Raw genomic sequence first — 15092 nt, 5'->3', positions numbered from 1 at the left:
TGTATAAATATAAATATATGTTTATTCTAGATATGATGCCTGCCTTGTCAATAATTTACGACCATCAATCTAATATAAATAAATAAATAAGTATATGTGTGTCTGTACGTGTGTTCTAGATATGGTGCTTGCCTCATCAATTATTTATCACCACCGAATCTTTGAGACCATGTTTGAATGTGTGGTTGGGGACATTAATTATTTGGGCGTTTTATTTTTTTTCCCTACATGTACAGCTCCTCTTTTCTGTTCAAGTAATTGCTAAAGCATGATGGTCTGTACGTTTGATTTTCAGGTATTAAGCAACTCAGTCGCCCCTGCAGCTTTTGTATTTGCCTTGCTTTGTGCTGGTCAGCTTTCAACATTAAGTGGAACAGTAGCAGGGCAAGTGGCAGTGGAAGGATTTCTGGGTTTGAAGCTGCCCCTTCCTTTTCATCGCATTTTGACCAGTCTGGGAGCAACTCTGGCAGCTCTGTTTTTGGTTTGGAGTTTTGGGAGCGAAGGAACATATCAAGTCCTGATTTTCTCCCAGGTTATTCTTGCATTGCAGCTTCCATTTGTGATAGTTCCTCTGCTCAAGGTCACCTCCTCTCAGGCTGTCATGGGTGATTTGAAAAATTCCTTGTTCGTGGAGACAATCGCATGGATTAGCACTGGCTTGATATATGTTATTAACATCTGGGTTGCGTTTGACATGTTCTTTGGTGAATGTGATGAGTATGTGGGATCAGGAAGCTGGAATCTGATCAGGGACTTGGTTGATTCGAGTACAAGATGGAGAGACATGATCCGTTTTCTGTGTCTCACTATAGTGGTTGGTGTGACAAGTTTATCAACGTTGCTTTTAATGTGGATGATCTCTGCACCATTCAAAGCAGAGAGTACCAAGATGCCTTGCAGATCTGTTAGCAGTCCTGAGGAATGCATTTCAGGACATTCAGAGGGATCTTACAGGGATGCTACACAGGAAAAGAAACTACCATTACCTGCTTATGACCCTTCGAATGATTTGGTTTTCGCTGAAGAGGTAGTCGCTAAGTACGATGAGGCTATGTGGGATAGCAAGCCTCAACCATCTTATGTGATCACCAGTGAGCCACTTCTTCCAGATGTTAAAATTTCTGATAGTAAGAGTTTGGAGGTAGAACAGGGGGAAAAGGGTGAAAAGCTTTATGCAGATGCTCCTCAGCAGCAAGTATCTGAAAAGGAATCTTATGTGGTGGAGAAGGAAGAAACCACAACGTGCTCAGCAGCTCCAGAAAGTATGAAATCCTATACAGAGGGCTTTCAAAATGATCAAGAACAACAGAGCCAAAACCAGACAACCGTCTCAGTGGATGATTTCTCGTTTGTTGACTCCTTATCCTCAGTAAACTCCTCTTCCAGAGATGGTTTCCAATCATGCATAGTATCTCCACCTGAGTCGACTACAGAGAGTAGTGAAATGCCTGCTGCAAAAGCTTATGTGGATGGAGAAGCTGAATCTCTTAAAGGAGCTGATGAAGACGTTGATCTTGAGCTTCTGGACAAGGATGACTATGATATAGATGGATGGGAAACCCTAGAGCAAGATGATGCTCTTCAGGATTCATTATCAGCTTTAGGGGGCAGTGTTAACTCATTAACATTCGAAGAGCCTGAATCAGGGAAAAGCTTCAGTGCAAGAAGTGATGCAAGTGAAGGCAGCTGTGGTGGTAGTGGTAGTGGTAGCCTCTCAAGGTTATCAGGGTTGGGCAGATCAGCAAGGCGGCAATTCGCTGCCTTACTTGATGAGTTTTGGGGAAAGCTGTATGACCTGCATGGTCAATTAGTCTCTCAAACACACGGGAAGTCACGAGGGGTAGCTAGTGCCAAGATTTCACAAGTGGATACAGTAGGACATCATGCAGTATCAGGTTACAAAGAGTCTTTTGGTCCAAATTCTACTTGGTATACATCCAAGCTTGCACAGAAGTCTTGGCAGAACAACGTAAAAGGTGATATGGCAGGCCAAACAGATGCATTTCTGCACCCTAGCTATCATGGCTCAACATCAGACTCTTCTTTTGGTGGCAGTGACCCTTATTTTCAAAAGCATTCTTCACATGATCTAAATGAAAGGAGATACTCAAGCTTGAGGTTCCCGACTTTTCGGGATGGCTTGGATAACCAGCCTGCCACCATTCATGGGTACAAGATGGCTTCATATGCAGGAAAAACTGGGAGCTTTTCTACCAGTGTGGAAGCTAGCTCTTATCTTTTAGAAAGGCAGCGTCAGTTGCTGCAGCCATCTTCTGATGAGCAAGCTTCGTCTGCCAGTTCCCTCTACAGGCTTCCCACATCAGCTAGTTCTGGACTAGAGAAAAGCATGGCTACGAACTCTGTTCAATTGTTTCTGTCAGCACAGTATGCAAAGCAGTCATCAGGTAGGCCATATGAGAACTCTTCACTTGCAAGCAAATCATTCACCGCTCAGACAGATAGGCCGGATCCACATGCAAGGTCTCACTGGACTTCATATACAGGACGGGATACTGCAACCTGGAATCCTCTAGTATACAGAGTTACTGGAGAGTTGGACATTCCTCACCGTGATCAGATAGCATCGCAAAGAGAGAAAGACTCACTAAGCTATTCTCTTGCACAGCAACCAATAGGTGAAAGAGGGTATTTTGGCACCAGTGCAAACAGTAATGATCATTTCAAGTCCCATATTGAGAGAGCTCCGTTATCCTTTGATGAGATTTCTCCTTCTCAGTCCCGTAAAGATGCCTTTTCTATCCAATCATCCTCACAAAACCAGTCTCTTTGGGCCACCCAACCATTTGAGCAGCTTTTTGGGTCAGCTCACTCTCCAATAGGAAGTGGCAGGGCAGCAACTCGAAGTGCAACAAACAAGGCTCTGAGACAGAATGGAAGCCTCTCCTTATCTGCCAGAGATTTACAAACAACAACAGCAGGAAATGATCATGACATCGAGGTTTTGAACTCGTTACGGTTGTGTATACGCAAGTTACTTAAGCTGGATGGTTCAGACTGGCTTTTTCGACATGAGAGTGGCTCGGATGAAGATCTCATTGGTACAGTTGCCACGAGGGAAAAGATCCTGCTGGATGCTGATACCAGGGAGCTACACAAGCTTCACAGCACTAGTGAGCAGGTCTGGACTGCCAGCTCTCAGAGATCATTTGCAAAGAGTGATGGTGACTTGGCCTTCTTAACTTTGGGCACCTCTGGTGTACCACATTGTGGTGAGGATTGTGTGTGGAGTATGGAACTTGTAATCAGCTTTGGGGTGTGGTGTATTCATAGAGTCCTGGAATTAGCGCTGATGGAAAGCAGGCCGGAGCTTTGGGGAAAGTACACCTATGTTCTCAATCGTCTTCAGGTAAGGCTTCATCTGTGATTGTAATCTCTCTTATGCTTGTTTTGGGGAAAAAAAGAGAATGAATACTTGTGTTTGCTTTTTCTATTTTATTTTTCAAGATATCTACATACTTGCTTTTCCTTCAAAGTGATACTGACTTTGAAAGTTGGCATGCCTATTGGCCTCAAAAGTTAGGGTGATTTCACATGGTGGCTTGTATGCGACCGCCTGCCTATTGGGCGGCCTCTAGAGGCTGTCCTACCCTAGATACATCTGCAACCCTGAGATGTCGCAGCTTGTTTTTGACAGGGCTACTGGCCAGGGTGGCCAAGTGCTCATTAATAAACCACGTCGCCAGCCAAAAGACGCGGAGGGTGGCAATAACCAAAAAACGGAAAAAAAAGAAACAACGTCGTGGCTGTTTCAGTACACGCTTCATTCACACCGATTGGAATGGGAGCATGGGCTCAAGCGTTCCCAGAACGCGTTCCAGGAGTTCTCAGAATGCCCGCTATGTGATAGGCCGACTGAGACATTACCAAGCGCTCCCGCGCTGCTCCGACCGAAAGCTGCATGGCGTTCCCACGTTCCCTGCATTCCGGAATGCCATTCCATGTGACTATGGCCTGCAGGAAGCATGTAGTTTGCATGTAGGACGGGGCCAGCCCTTAGGGCTACCCCAAGGAGGAGATGTTGCATCTCTTGCGTGGGCATTGGGTAGGCTTAGGCCACCCAAGAAGGGCTAGGAAGACCCTAGGTCTTGCCCACCCCACCAGCCCAATGGAGGGCCGGGTAGGTTGTCGGCCAGCCCAAGGGGCTTGGCCAGGCAGCCGACAGGCTCTTGGGGGCCAGCCCAGCGAGGTGGCCAGGCCTAGGGGCTGCCCAGCAGCCAGGCACAAATCTGGATTGCACACAACAGCTTGGACAGGCATGCATAAGGGGCCATTCAGCCTCCAGTGTGAAAGCGATGGAAATAAAAGCATTTATTTGCTTATGTTCCTAGTTGTGGGGCTTTCAACAGCAGGCCAACCCCTGTAGAAACGGAACCCCTGTAGAAACGGAAAACGGGTTCTTTCTTCTTTCTGCGCCGCCTTCAGCTATACGTGTGCGCCACCTGCCTGTGCCTAGTCGCCTCCAGTTCGCCTTCAGCCCGTACACCTGTGCGCCGTCAGATAGACTCTACGCCTGCTGCCCGTAATCGGTTGCCTTCAGTCGGGTACTATAGTACACCGTCTACAATTACTATAAGTGTCCTTCAGTCGGGTACAGCTCGCCACCTTCAGCGCACGTGTACCAGCCACCGTACGCCTACAACTTCAGCGCACGTGTACCAGCCACCGTACAGTCCTGCGCAGTCATACGCCGACTGTCACCTGCGCTTCAATACAGTACCTGGTGTGTACCTCGTCGCACTGTTCAATACAGTGCCCCGTACAGTACCAGCTGAGTACAGCGCCGCCTTCGACTAGCTTCTGTACAGTCAGCGTTTTTTGTCACCTGCACAGATAAACGTGCACTGTGTACTTTCAGTGCAGCATTCAGTGCTGTGTATTTGAGGACTGTACCTGCAGAAATAACACAACCTACAGTGTCATTCGGTGGTAAGCATTAAAATTCAATTTTTGGGCATTTTTATTTTCTCTGTGAAAATATACAGGCACAACAGGCAGTTTTTCTAGCAAGAAAATATACAGGTTTTTTGCACAGTTTGGGTGCAGCAAATTTGGGCATTTTTGGGGCATTTTGGCATTGTGTACGCCATTTGCTGCTCTACTCAGTCATTGGTGCATTAAGCTGCACATTCAGAGGATTGAGAGTGCAGGCAGATTTGGGTGAACTGTATTCAGTGGAGTACAGTTGTTATCAGGGTTTTTGCTATTGGGTTTTTTGGTAAACAGGTACAACATTGTGTGTAAAGCATAATGGCAAATCAACAGCAAAGTGATGTATTCACATATTTGTCTAAGGAAGACAAATTGGATGGCACGAACTACTCCTTGTGGAGTTTTATGCTGAAAAATGTGCTTGTGGCAAAAGGTCTTTGGGATTTTGTTAGTGGTGATGAACCACGTCCAGGTCCATTGGCTCCAGAGACTCCTCCTCAAGGGGGTGCTCGTGGACGAGGACAACAGGTACAGGCTCCAGGACAGCCATTGCCTGTTCAGAGAACAAATGCTCAAAAGACATGGGATGCCAGGGATGCACAAGCTCTGTCACTCATTGCATTGTCAGTTCAGAGGTCCATTATACCTCATATTCGTTCAGCTGGCACTTCACAGAATGCATGGGTGACTTTGGAGCAAATGTATGCTGCTCGTAATGAGGCTAGGATCTCATTTTTGAAAAGAGAGCTGGAAAATCAGAAAATGAATGAAGGAGATGATATGTCTAGCCACTTAAACAAGCTGCAGGATTTGAGAGAGCAACTCATCAATGTTGATGAGATTATTCCTGAGACACAGCTTGTGTCCACCATCTTGCACTCTTTGCCAAGATCTTACTTGGCTTTCCATACCTCTTTGAACCTCAGCATGAGGAATGCTGTTGAACCCCTCAAGTATCAGGAACTTGTTGCTCTCTTACTACAAGAGGAGCAAATGAGGAAGAATATGAATATGAACACAAATGCTGAACAAGCATTTACTACAGGTCAAAAGGGGAAAGGGAAATCTCAGCCAAAGAGTGCAAATCAAAATTCAGGTGATGGTGGTTCTTCACAGGATACCAAGAAAGGTGATGGACAGCCCAAGAAGAAGGGCAAATGTCATTACTGTAAGAAGCCAGGTCACTACATCACGGAATGTAGGAAGAGGATTGCCAAAGAGAAGGCAAAGGAAGCTGGGATGTCTGTTAATGATGCTCCTAAAGCTCCTCCAGAGACTGCTTCTTTTGTTGAGGACAGGGATTACTGTTTTTTTACATGCAGCTATGATGCCTCTTGGTCTTCACAGGCACTCAGTTTGACAGAGCATGCATGTACTTGGTATTTTGATAGTGGTGCCTCAAAGCATATCACATCTCGCAGGGATTTGTTTAGTCATGTTGGCCCTGCCCCTGTTGGCAAAACTGTTCAGTGTGCCAACAATGCTTCATATCCAGTGTGTGGCATTGGGGAGATTCAGCTTACAGCCATTGATGGCTCCATTCTCCGCCTTACAGATGCCTTATATGTACCAGGGATAAAGAAGAATTTGTTGTCCATTTCTTCTTTAGCACATTGTGGAATGCAAGTCCACTTTGATGATGATAAATGCATGGTCAGAGACAAAGCAAATGCCTTGACCTTGATGCTTACTGGTACATTATGTCATGGACTTTATGAGTTGGATGCATTTCAGCCAGTGGATCAGTCTGCTTATCATGCATTCACTCTTACTCTAGCTATGGTTGATGCGGAGTTATGGCATGCTCGCATGGGGCATGTAAATTTTGGTAGTCTTATGCTTATGCAGCGACATAATATGTTTACAGATCTACCTCTCATGGAGAAGCCTCCAGATCACATTTGTGAAGGATGTATTTTGGGAAAAATGCACAGGTTTTCCTTCCCACGTGATCAGGCTCTAAGAGCAACTGCAAAGTTGCAACTTATACACAGTGATCTTTGTGGTCCCATGCAGACGAAGTCATTAGGTGGTTGCTTTTATTTTGCAACATTTATTGATGACTTCTCTCGTATATGCTGGGTCTATCCTTTGACACAGAAATCACAGGTATATGATGCATTTTTGGCCTTTGTAGCACTTGCTGAGACAGAGTCAGGATGCAAGGTGAAGACTCTCCGTTCTGACCGAGGGGGGGAATATATGTCACATGAGCTGAATTCCTTTCTTGGGAGTAGAGGTATAAAACATCAGTATACTACTCCTTACACTCCACAGCAGAATGGGGTTGCAGAAAGGAAAAATCGGTCACTCATGGAGATGGCCAGATGTATGCTAAAGGCAAAAAGACTACCACATATCTTTTGGGTGGAAGCAGTAATGTGTGCTTGTCATATTTTAAATCGATGTCCCACAAAGGCATTGGTTTCTATTACTCCTTTTGAGGCTTGGCATGGCCGCAAGCCTTCTGTATCGCATTTTCGTATCTTTGGGTGTCTTGCTTGCTTGATGATAAAGCCACAAAATGCATTTTTGTTGGGTATAGCCGTGAGAGCAAGGGCTACAGGTTATATGACCCACTATCCAGGAAGATATTCATCAGTCGGGATGTGATTTTTGATGAAAAATCAGAATTATCCATGGCTGGTTATGAGGCAAATCAGGCTGAAAATGATGTGTTTGAAGGTCTACTACCCATGGAGTTTCATTCCACAGTTGGTGATCCAACTCATGAGGGTACTGGACAGCCAGCAAATGATGTAGGTGGTGCAGAAATTCAGCAGCCAAATCAGCCAGAAGTTGAACCAAATATGGGACAGCAGGCACCACAGGTCTGACATATACCTAGATGGTATTTGAGGACATTACAGGACAGCCATTTAGAGGGTCCTCTTGCTGGTCGTACTCGTAGGGAGACAAGGACCAATGAGCATGCACACATCATGGATTTGAATCTGGTTATGGCAGCCAGTTTACAGGATGATGATGAGCCTGATTCATTTGTGGATGCACGAGATAATGTGCATTGGAACAAAGCCATGCAGAATGAAATTGATTCTATTAAAAAGAATCAAACATGGGATTTGGTTGATCTGCCCAAAGGCAAGAAAGCCATTGGTACTAAATGGGTCTATAAGTTGAAAAGACATGCAGATGGATCCATTGACAGGTACAAAGCCCGTCTAGTTGCAAAGGGCTATGCACAGAAAAGGGCATTGATTATGAGGAGACATTTGCTCCTACATCCCGTATGTCGACACTTAGGTGTGTCATTGCATTGGCTGCACATCGTGGTTGGGTTGTTCACCAGTTGGACATAAAGACTGCATTCCTACATGGGGACCTCGAGGAGGAAGTATATGTATTTCAGCCCATGGGATTTGCAGAACATGGTCATGAGGGGAAAGTATGCAGGCTGAAAAAGGCCTTGTATGGTTTGAAACAAGCTCCACGAGCTTGGTATGCAAAAATAGATGCTTTTCTACTCACTCAGGGATTTGTGAACAGTCCATCAGAGGCCACTTTGTATGTGAAGAAAGAAGAGACAGATCTGCTGGTCATCAGTCTTTATGTGGATGATCTCTTGCTCATGGGATCAAATGATGACAAAATTGCAGCTTTTAAGGAGATACTGCAACAGACATTTGACATGTCTGACTTGGGCCTTGTACATTACTATTTGGGCATACAGTTTGTGCAGGATAACAGAGGCATTGGGTTGTTGCAATCACGTTATGTTGCTAAACTTCTGGAGAAGTTTAAATTTCAGGATTGCAAGCCTATTAGTACTCCTATGGAGCCTGGGATGAAACTGTCACTACAAGATGACAGTGTTTCCTTTGATGCCACTACATATGCTCAGGCTGTTGGGTGCCTCATTTACTTGTGTAATACAAGGCCAGATATTCAGTATGCAGTCTCTCAGTTGAGCAGATTCATGCACAGCCCACGGTTGTCACATTGGCAAGCTGTGAAGCGTGTATTCCGTTATTTGCAGGGTACCTTGTCTCTTGGGTTGCTTTATCCTGAGGGGGGTGACATGCAGTTACATGCTTACAGTGATTCAGATTGGGCTGGTGATTTTGATACCAGACATTCCACTAGTGGGAATTGTTTCTTCCTTGGCGCTTCATGCATTTCTTGGCTAAGCAAGAAACAGACCACAGTGGCCACTTCATCTTGTGAGGCAGAGTACAGAGCAGCCTACACTACTACTGTTGAGTGTGTTTGGCTGCGTCGTCTTATGACTGATATGGATATTTCAGTGGAGGAGCCTACACCTATCTATACTGATAGTCAGAGTGCCATTGCTGTGGCCAGGAATCCTGTGTTTCATGCTCGCACGAAACACATTGAGATTCACTATCATTTTGTTCGGGAGAGACTCCAGGCAGGAGATATCAGTCTGATCTACTGTCCTACAGATCAGAATGTGGCAGACATCTTCACCAAGGCATTACCACGTCCGAAATTTGAAGCATTCCGCAATGCTTTGAATTTGTTTCCTTTTGGTGGATGATGTACAGTGATCACATATCACTCCAGGGGGGTTTGTTGGGTTTTATGCTGTGTATGCACCCAGAGGAGTGCTAGTGATCATCAGTAGGTTACTGGGGCACTTTTTACTTCAGTTAGTGGAGGTTTTTTCCCCCAGTTTAGTTCAGTTTCACTTATATGCAGTTTATAAGTGTTTTGGTCCACCCGGCACATTTATGGCCGGACATGTGAACACTTATCCTTTAGGGGTCACTATCATGTGGCTTGTACTTGATTTTTTGATTAATCATTGAGATATACAGCAGTCGTGTTCACTCCTTCACCTTGGTTTCCACGCCTGTTTGCTTTCTGTAAACCCTAACCCTAACCCTGTTTAGTCTTCAATAAAGACCAAAGGGATGTGAAGTTCTCGGAAGGAGATTGGGTTTATCTTTAGATTATGAAGTAAAGACTGAAATAGGTGGGAAAGCGATGCCCAAGGTTATTGTTAGGAGCTTTGGACCTTTTCTGATCCAGAAAAAGATCAACGAGGTATCAATGAAGTTGAAGCTACCTCCGAGCTGGACAATGCACGATGTGTTCCATGTCAGTTGGCTAAAACCATATGGAGGTCCAATTCTCAGAAGTTAAAGACGAAGCGGAACTTGACAAAGTTGATGATGCTGAAGTGATGGTTCCAGAACAAATCCTTTTGCACCGCTTCAAGCATGGCTCAAGCTGAAGACAGACAATTCCTCACGAAGTTTCACAACCGAGGGACTCACAAAGCGGGTTGGCTTGACAAAGATTTCTTCGAAGACCATCCGGCTTTATTGATGGACTATTTGGAGGCTATGCAGCTTCCGTCAAGTTAAGCAGAAGGGGATGTCACGTGCATCCCGCAAGTGGATGGCACGTGGACATATCTGAACAAGAAGGTGCAGGACTTGGAGTGGAAACTGGTCCCGTGTGAGCCCAGTCCGGGACGAGTCAACGAGGGTTCCACTCTAAGCGTCCATTGTCTTGCACATGAAGCAGTGCCGGCTTGTACAGTGAGTCTCCCTCTGGAATGATGATGTCAGATGATCTGAGTGTTGGGTTTGCGACCGGACACTAGGCGTTTGTAGGAACCATGTAGTTTGCATGTAGGGCGGGGCCAATCCTTAGGGCTATCCCAAGAAGGAGATGTTGCATCTCTTGCGTGGGCATTGGGTAGGCTTAGGCCACCCAAGAAGGGCTAGGAAGGCCGTAGGCCTTGCCCACCAGCCCAATGGAGGGCTTGGCAGGCTGTCGGCCAGCCGCTTGGCCAAGCACCTGATAGGCTCTTGGGGGCCATCCTAGCAAGGCGGCCAGGCCTAGGGGCTGCCCAGCAGCCAGGCACAAATCTGGACAGCACACAGCAGCCTGGACAGGCATGTGTAAGGGGCCAGCCAACCTCTAGTATGAAAGCGATGGAAATAAACGCATTTATTTGCTTAAGTACCTAGTCATGGGGTTTTCAGCAGCAGGCCGACCAGCATCAGAAGTGGGTAAAAACCCCAAGCATAAATGAGTCTAGGCATCTCATTATTCACATCTGGGGTTGCTGCCGTCCAAGGGCCAGGACAGCCAAGGGGAGTGCTACAGCCAAGGCGAAGAGTGCAGGTCAAGAACCAGATTTTATTTGCAGATATGCATCATTCTAATAAAGCAAATACACCATTCGTGGTAGTGGCCCTATAGAAGGCATTCGGGACCCAATATTGTGTCCACTTCTCCCTCCTCCCTCCCTCCCTCTCTCTCTCGCTCTTTCTCTATTTCTGCACATCTCTCTCTATGTTGTGTGTTATCTTTGTCGCAAACAATCGCTGATTTATGAACATTGAAGTTACCGATTCTGCCACCGAGCTTCCACATGTTACACCAACTTACATGGAAAGGGTTCCAAGGGGTTGGGCAGCCCTAAATTCTTGGTGAACTGCCCACCCACTTGGTGGGTGGGAACTTTTAATTGTGTCGACTCTTTTTGAAGGGGGCGCCCTGTTTATGGAGTGTCCATATTCTCTTATGAAGGGTGAAGGGGACCCTAGTTTTGAAGTGAGCAGTTTGTTTTTAATTGGGTGTACACCAAAACCATAATATTAAACATACAAGTCACTCAAATGAATTACATAGGGTGTGGATTTACACCTACCACATGCAAAACTTATATGAACTTTTTAGTCCCAAACAAGCTCAAGCACGTGTCTTCGCGTTCCCAAACGTTGCCGGGATCTGTGCACATTTACAGGCCTTGAATCCAAGAAATGTCTACACTAACAACAATTTCATGGGTTAAAATTATTTCCCATTCATAAGTGTTCATGCTATGAATGCATAGACAATGGTCAAGGACAATCTCCCATCATTCACAGCTTGTTCTTGTCGAGATACTAGTTGATCCCAATGTGTCTCTTGGATGATTGAGTACAGCCACGCACAAACAAGAATATTGGTGATAAGGCCACAGGTAACGACTATTTGTGGTCCTCCATGGAAGCCCTCATCGTGGAAACCAAATCAATCCATGAGAGTACCCAGTGTGAATACCAAATCAATCAAGGGAAAAACCAGCGTGGATCCACAAACAGATACGGGAAACACTCTCGCGTAGCAATGATGCTCGGCTACAAGAAAACCCCAGGGTAACGGTGTTCTAATACCTATGAGAAACTCTTACAGCCATAATCCATAATTCATTGGGATACTAGTGTCTATCTGGTGAGAGTATACATAGGGAGGGCCAAGCATTGAAGCCCAGCATGGAATTGGTAGATGTTGGTGTCAGCATACATGGCTAAGGAAACACAGGTGGATATAGGTTTGAGTCAGTGATTATGTGAAGCGTGGTCTACCCTTTTGGCTCTTTCATTCTTTGGAGTGCTTTGGATTTGGCACAGAGGGGTTTGATGATCCATCTGAGCAGCTGCATTAGTGGATGGAGATATTTCCATGACTTTTGGAAGGGAGTCTATGGAGAACGTTTTGAGCAGGAGGATTCTCAATAACAGCCTGTACTTCATCAAGAGGTGCTATACCAGTGGCAGGTACTTCATCAGGAGGTGCTGGATCGGAAGTTCCGTTGGGAGATGCATTTGCAGGTTCTTGTGTTAACAAGATGAGGGTGCAACACTGCAATGTTATTAGACTCAGAACATGATGCAAAGTGACCTCACAGTGCACTAGACATCGAGTACCTTTGGTGTGTGGCACCTATATCGACACTGTACAGCTGATTACAATTGTAGTCTTAGTGGGGGAGAATGTGACGCACCTATAGGACTAGCCAAGCCAATGGTAGTGCCGATTAGCAGCGTGGGAAATTTTCCAGGGAGTTTGGGCCGAAGCCGCCCCGCTTCGGCTGGCCAAACAGTACGAGCAGGAGGCAAGACAAACTGGGCAGCAGCAGCAGCAGAAGGGCCAGTCGGGCAGGTGAAAGTGCTGGTTGGGCTGCATAAAAGTGGTTGTGGGCCTGATGAAGCAGTCTGATTGGCATACAGATGATGTAAATGGCTCTATAAATAGGCACGCATCCTCCTTCATAAATCATGAAACAATCAGCCTTCTACATCAGCAATTGAGCAGGTTACTAGATCCCATTCATGCTTTTGAAGGTTGGAAACAGTAGAAGGCAGTGACTGTTTAAGGATTAGTAGTGATCTCCATCAACTTGGGCACTATCAATACAAGATTAGCATAGATAACTAGTGTGTGATATGTTTGTGCAAGATATCCGTTGTTCATCTTTCTCTGTTTAACACTCTCACAGCACTAGTAGGTCTACATACATGCATGCATGCATACATGGCACATGCACTTACTTGTGCCTGCTGTGTGCATGGACATAGGGTGGGCGTTGGTGGTGGGACTGGATTAGATAGCCTTCCTCTTTTTCTCCCTTCCCTTTTTCTTGTTTAAATTCCCTATCTTTTTCTCGTTCAAAACCCAAGGCAGGTCTACTGAGAACCCTTCTCTTGATGTTTTAGGAAATTTATCTATACATAAGCCATTCAATCTTATGAGTGCTGTTTTAGATTGTGATTGCTCCTGTTTTCATTGATTTTTCACTCTGGAGATTAGGGACCTTCAATGAAGTTTTTCCATTAACATGATTGTGGCTCCGTATCATAAAGATGTTTTGAGGAATGATCATTTGCTGGTATGTCTCAGTTTTTGTGATGTTTTGCAAAACAGGGTGTCCTGGATACAGCATTTTTGAAGCCACGGACTGTCTTGACTCCATGTATTTGTGTGATATCAGAGCCTTCTGATGGGCATGGAAGGGGTCTGAGTAGGGAAGGAAGTCTGAAGGATGCTGGAATGAAAGATTTACTAAGCAGGTCTCTATCAAGTGGTTTTTCAGGAAACTCTTATCAAGGATATCCACAATCTTGGCCTTGGGGACGCAACTCCAGTGCCCGTAAAGGGGAAGGGGCCAGCTCATCTATCTTTTTGGACATTATCAAGGATGTGGAGGCAGCAATAGGGTCCCGCAAAGGGCGGACTGGAACAGCTGCAGGTGATGTGGCATTCCCTAAAGGTAAAGAGAACTTGGCTTCTGTTTTGAAGCGTTACAAACGCCGCCTAGGAAATAAAAGCCCCGGAACGCCTGCAAATGGTAGCAGCAGCATTTCTGGAAACCGCAGAGCGCCAGCGTTAAACCCCTCTGTTTTTGTGTAGATCTCTGTTTGCTCATGGGTTGGATATGTAATCTAGTTCACTGCAGTCTACTGACTGCATCTGTTACTGGTCCCCTTTGAAAGGCTTGGCTCACCACCCTGCCTCTTAACTCTCTTGGGTCAATTTGATGGGTCGTGAAGAGTATGGAAGGTAGAGAACCCACTTGACTTGCTGTCTGCACAGTTGTTTAGCCCACACATTTGGGTTTTGGTGGGGATACATGAAGCTCCAGGTGGAACAGCTGCACAAGGCGACCCCAATGGAGATACCCAGTGTTTATCTGTTCTCAAAACGAGGATGATGATAATCGTTATACTACCAGGGGAAGCTGAGGGGATAACCAGGGCAAGTTTGGAAAGACACTTGTATTAAAACATCAGGCAGATTTCTGTGGTAGTTGAAACAGCCTATCTTTGCCTGGTAGGAGCTGTATAAGGAACTGAAATTCTCTGCCGGCACCCTTTTCTGGGCAGAACCTTGTCCGCCTTAAGAGTAGTGATGATGGCCATTTCGAGGGAGCATGATGGTGCCGTGTTTGTGAGTCTAATCCACTGGATCTAGTGAAGGATGCATGGGCGAGGAGCCTCACATTGCTTGATTTGCTTCCTATGCCTCTTTGTGTTCATCTTTTATGTGCTGTTTGTAGTGCTCCTAAGGAGTCAGCAATCCTTTGTTGGTCTTCAAATGTACATTTTACCCGATATTCGCAAACTTGTTACATGGATTATCTGAAAATAAAAGTAGTGCAAGAAAAGGTTTTCCCATTTGAAGTTTTGATGATGATGGATGGCAATGGATGTGTTGTCTTAATAATGTCTTCAAACATACAATCTAGCATTTAAAATGTCTGCTTGATATCGCCCATCATGAAGAGGAGGTTTTTTTTTGGGGGGTGGGGAGAGAGAGAGAGAGAGAGAGAAAGCAACATCTACAATAGACCTGAAGGGCGTATGAGACCATGAATAGTA

General features: G+C 45.5%; 1 protein-coding gene across 4 annotated transcripts in view; it reads left to right on the top strand.

Annotated features, from left to right (window-relative positions):
* The window catches only part of EIN2 (NRAMP metal ion transporter family protein), a 41002-nt gene extending 26114 nt beyond the window's left edge, over positions 1 to 14888 (top strand). For 2 of the 4 annotated variants that reach the window (XM_086804082.1, XM_086804081.1), the window contains exons 6-7: positions 296 to 3367; positions 13639 to 14888. In XM_086804082.1, the coding sequence (XP_086660208.1) occupies positions 296 to 3367; positions 13639 to 14124 (3558 nt within the window). In that variant the 3' untranslated portion in view covers positions 14125 to 14888. The remainder of the gene's footprint in view (positions 1 to 295; positions 3368 to 13638) is intronic. The other 2 variants (XM_086804084.1, XM_086804083.1) reach the window with 1 other exon arrangement.
* The last annotated feature ends 204 nt before the right edge of the window (positions 14889 to 15092 follow it).

Source organism: Cibotium barometz, chromosome 10 (assembly GCF_041138505.1).
Source record: "Cibotium barometz isolate CiBa-2024 chromosome 10, ASM4113850v1, whole genome shotgun sequence".
Classification (NCBI taxonomy): Eukaryota; Viridiplantae; Streptophyta; class Polypodiopsida; order Cyatheales; family Cibotiaceae; genus Cibotium; species Cibotium barometz.
The sequence above is the reverse complement of the archived record's forward strand: the minus strand, read 5'-3'. Positions and strand labels throughout refer to the sequence as shown.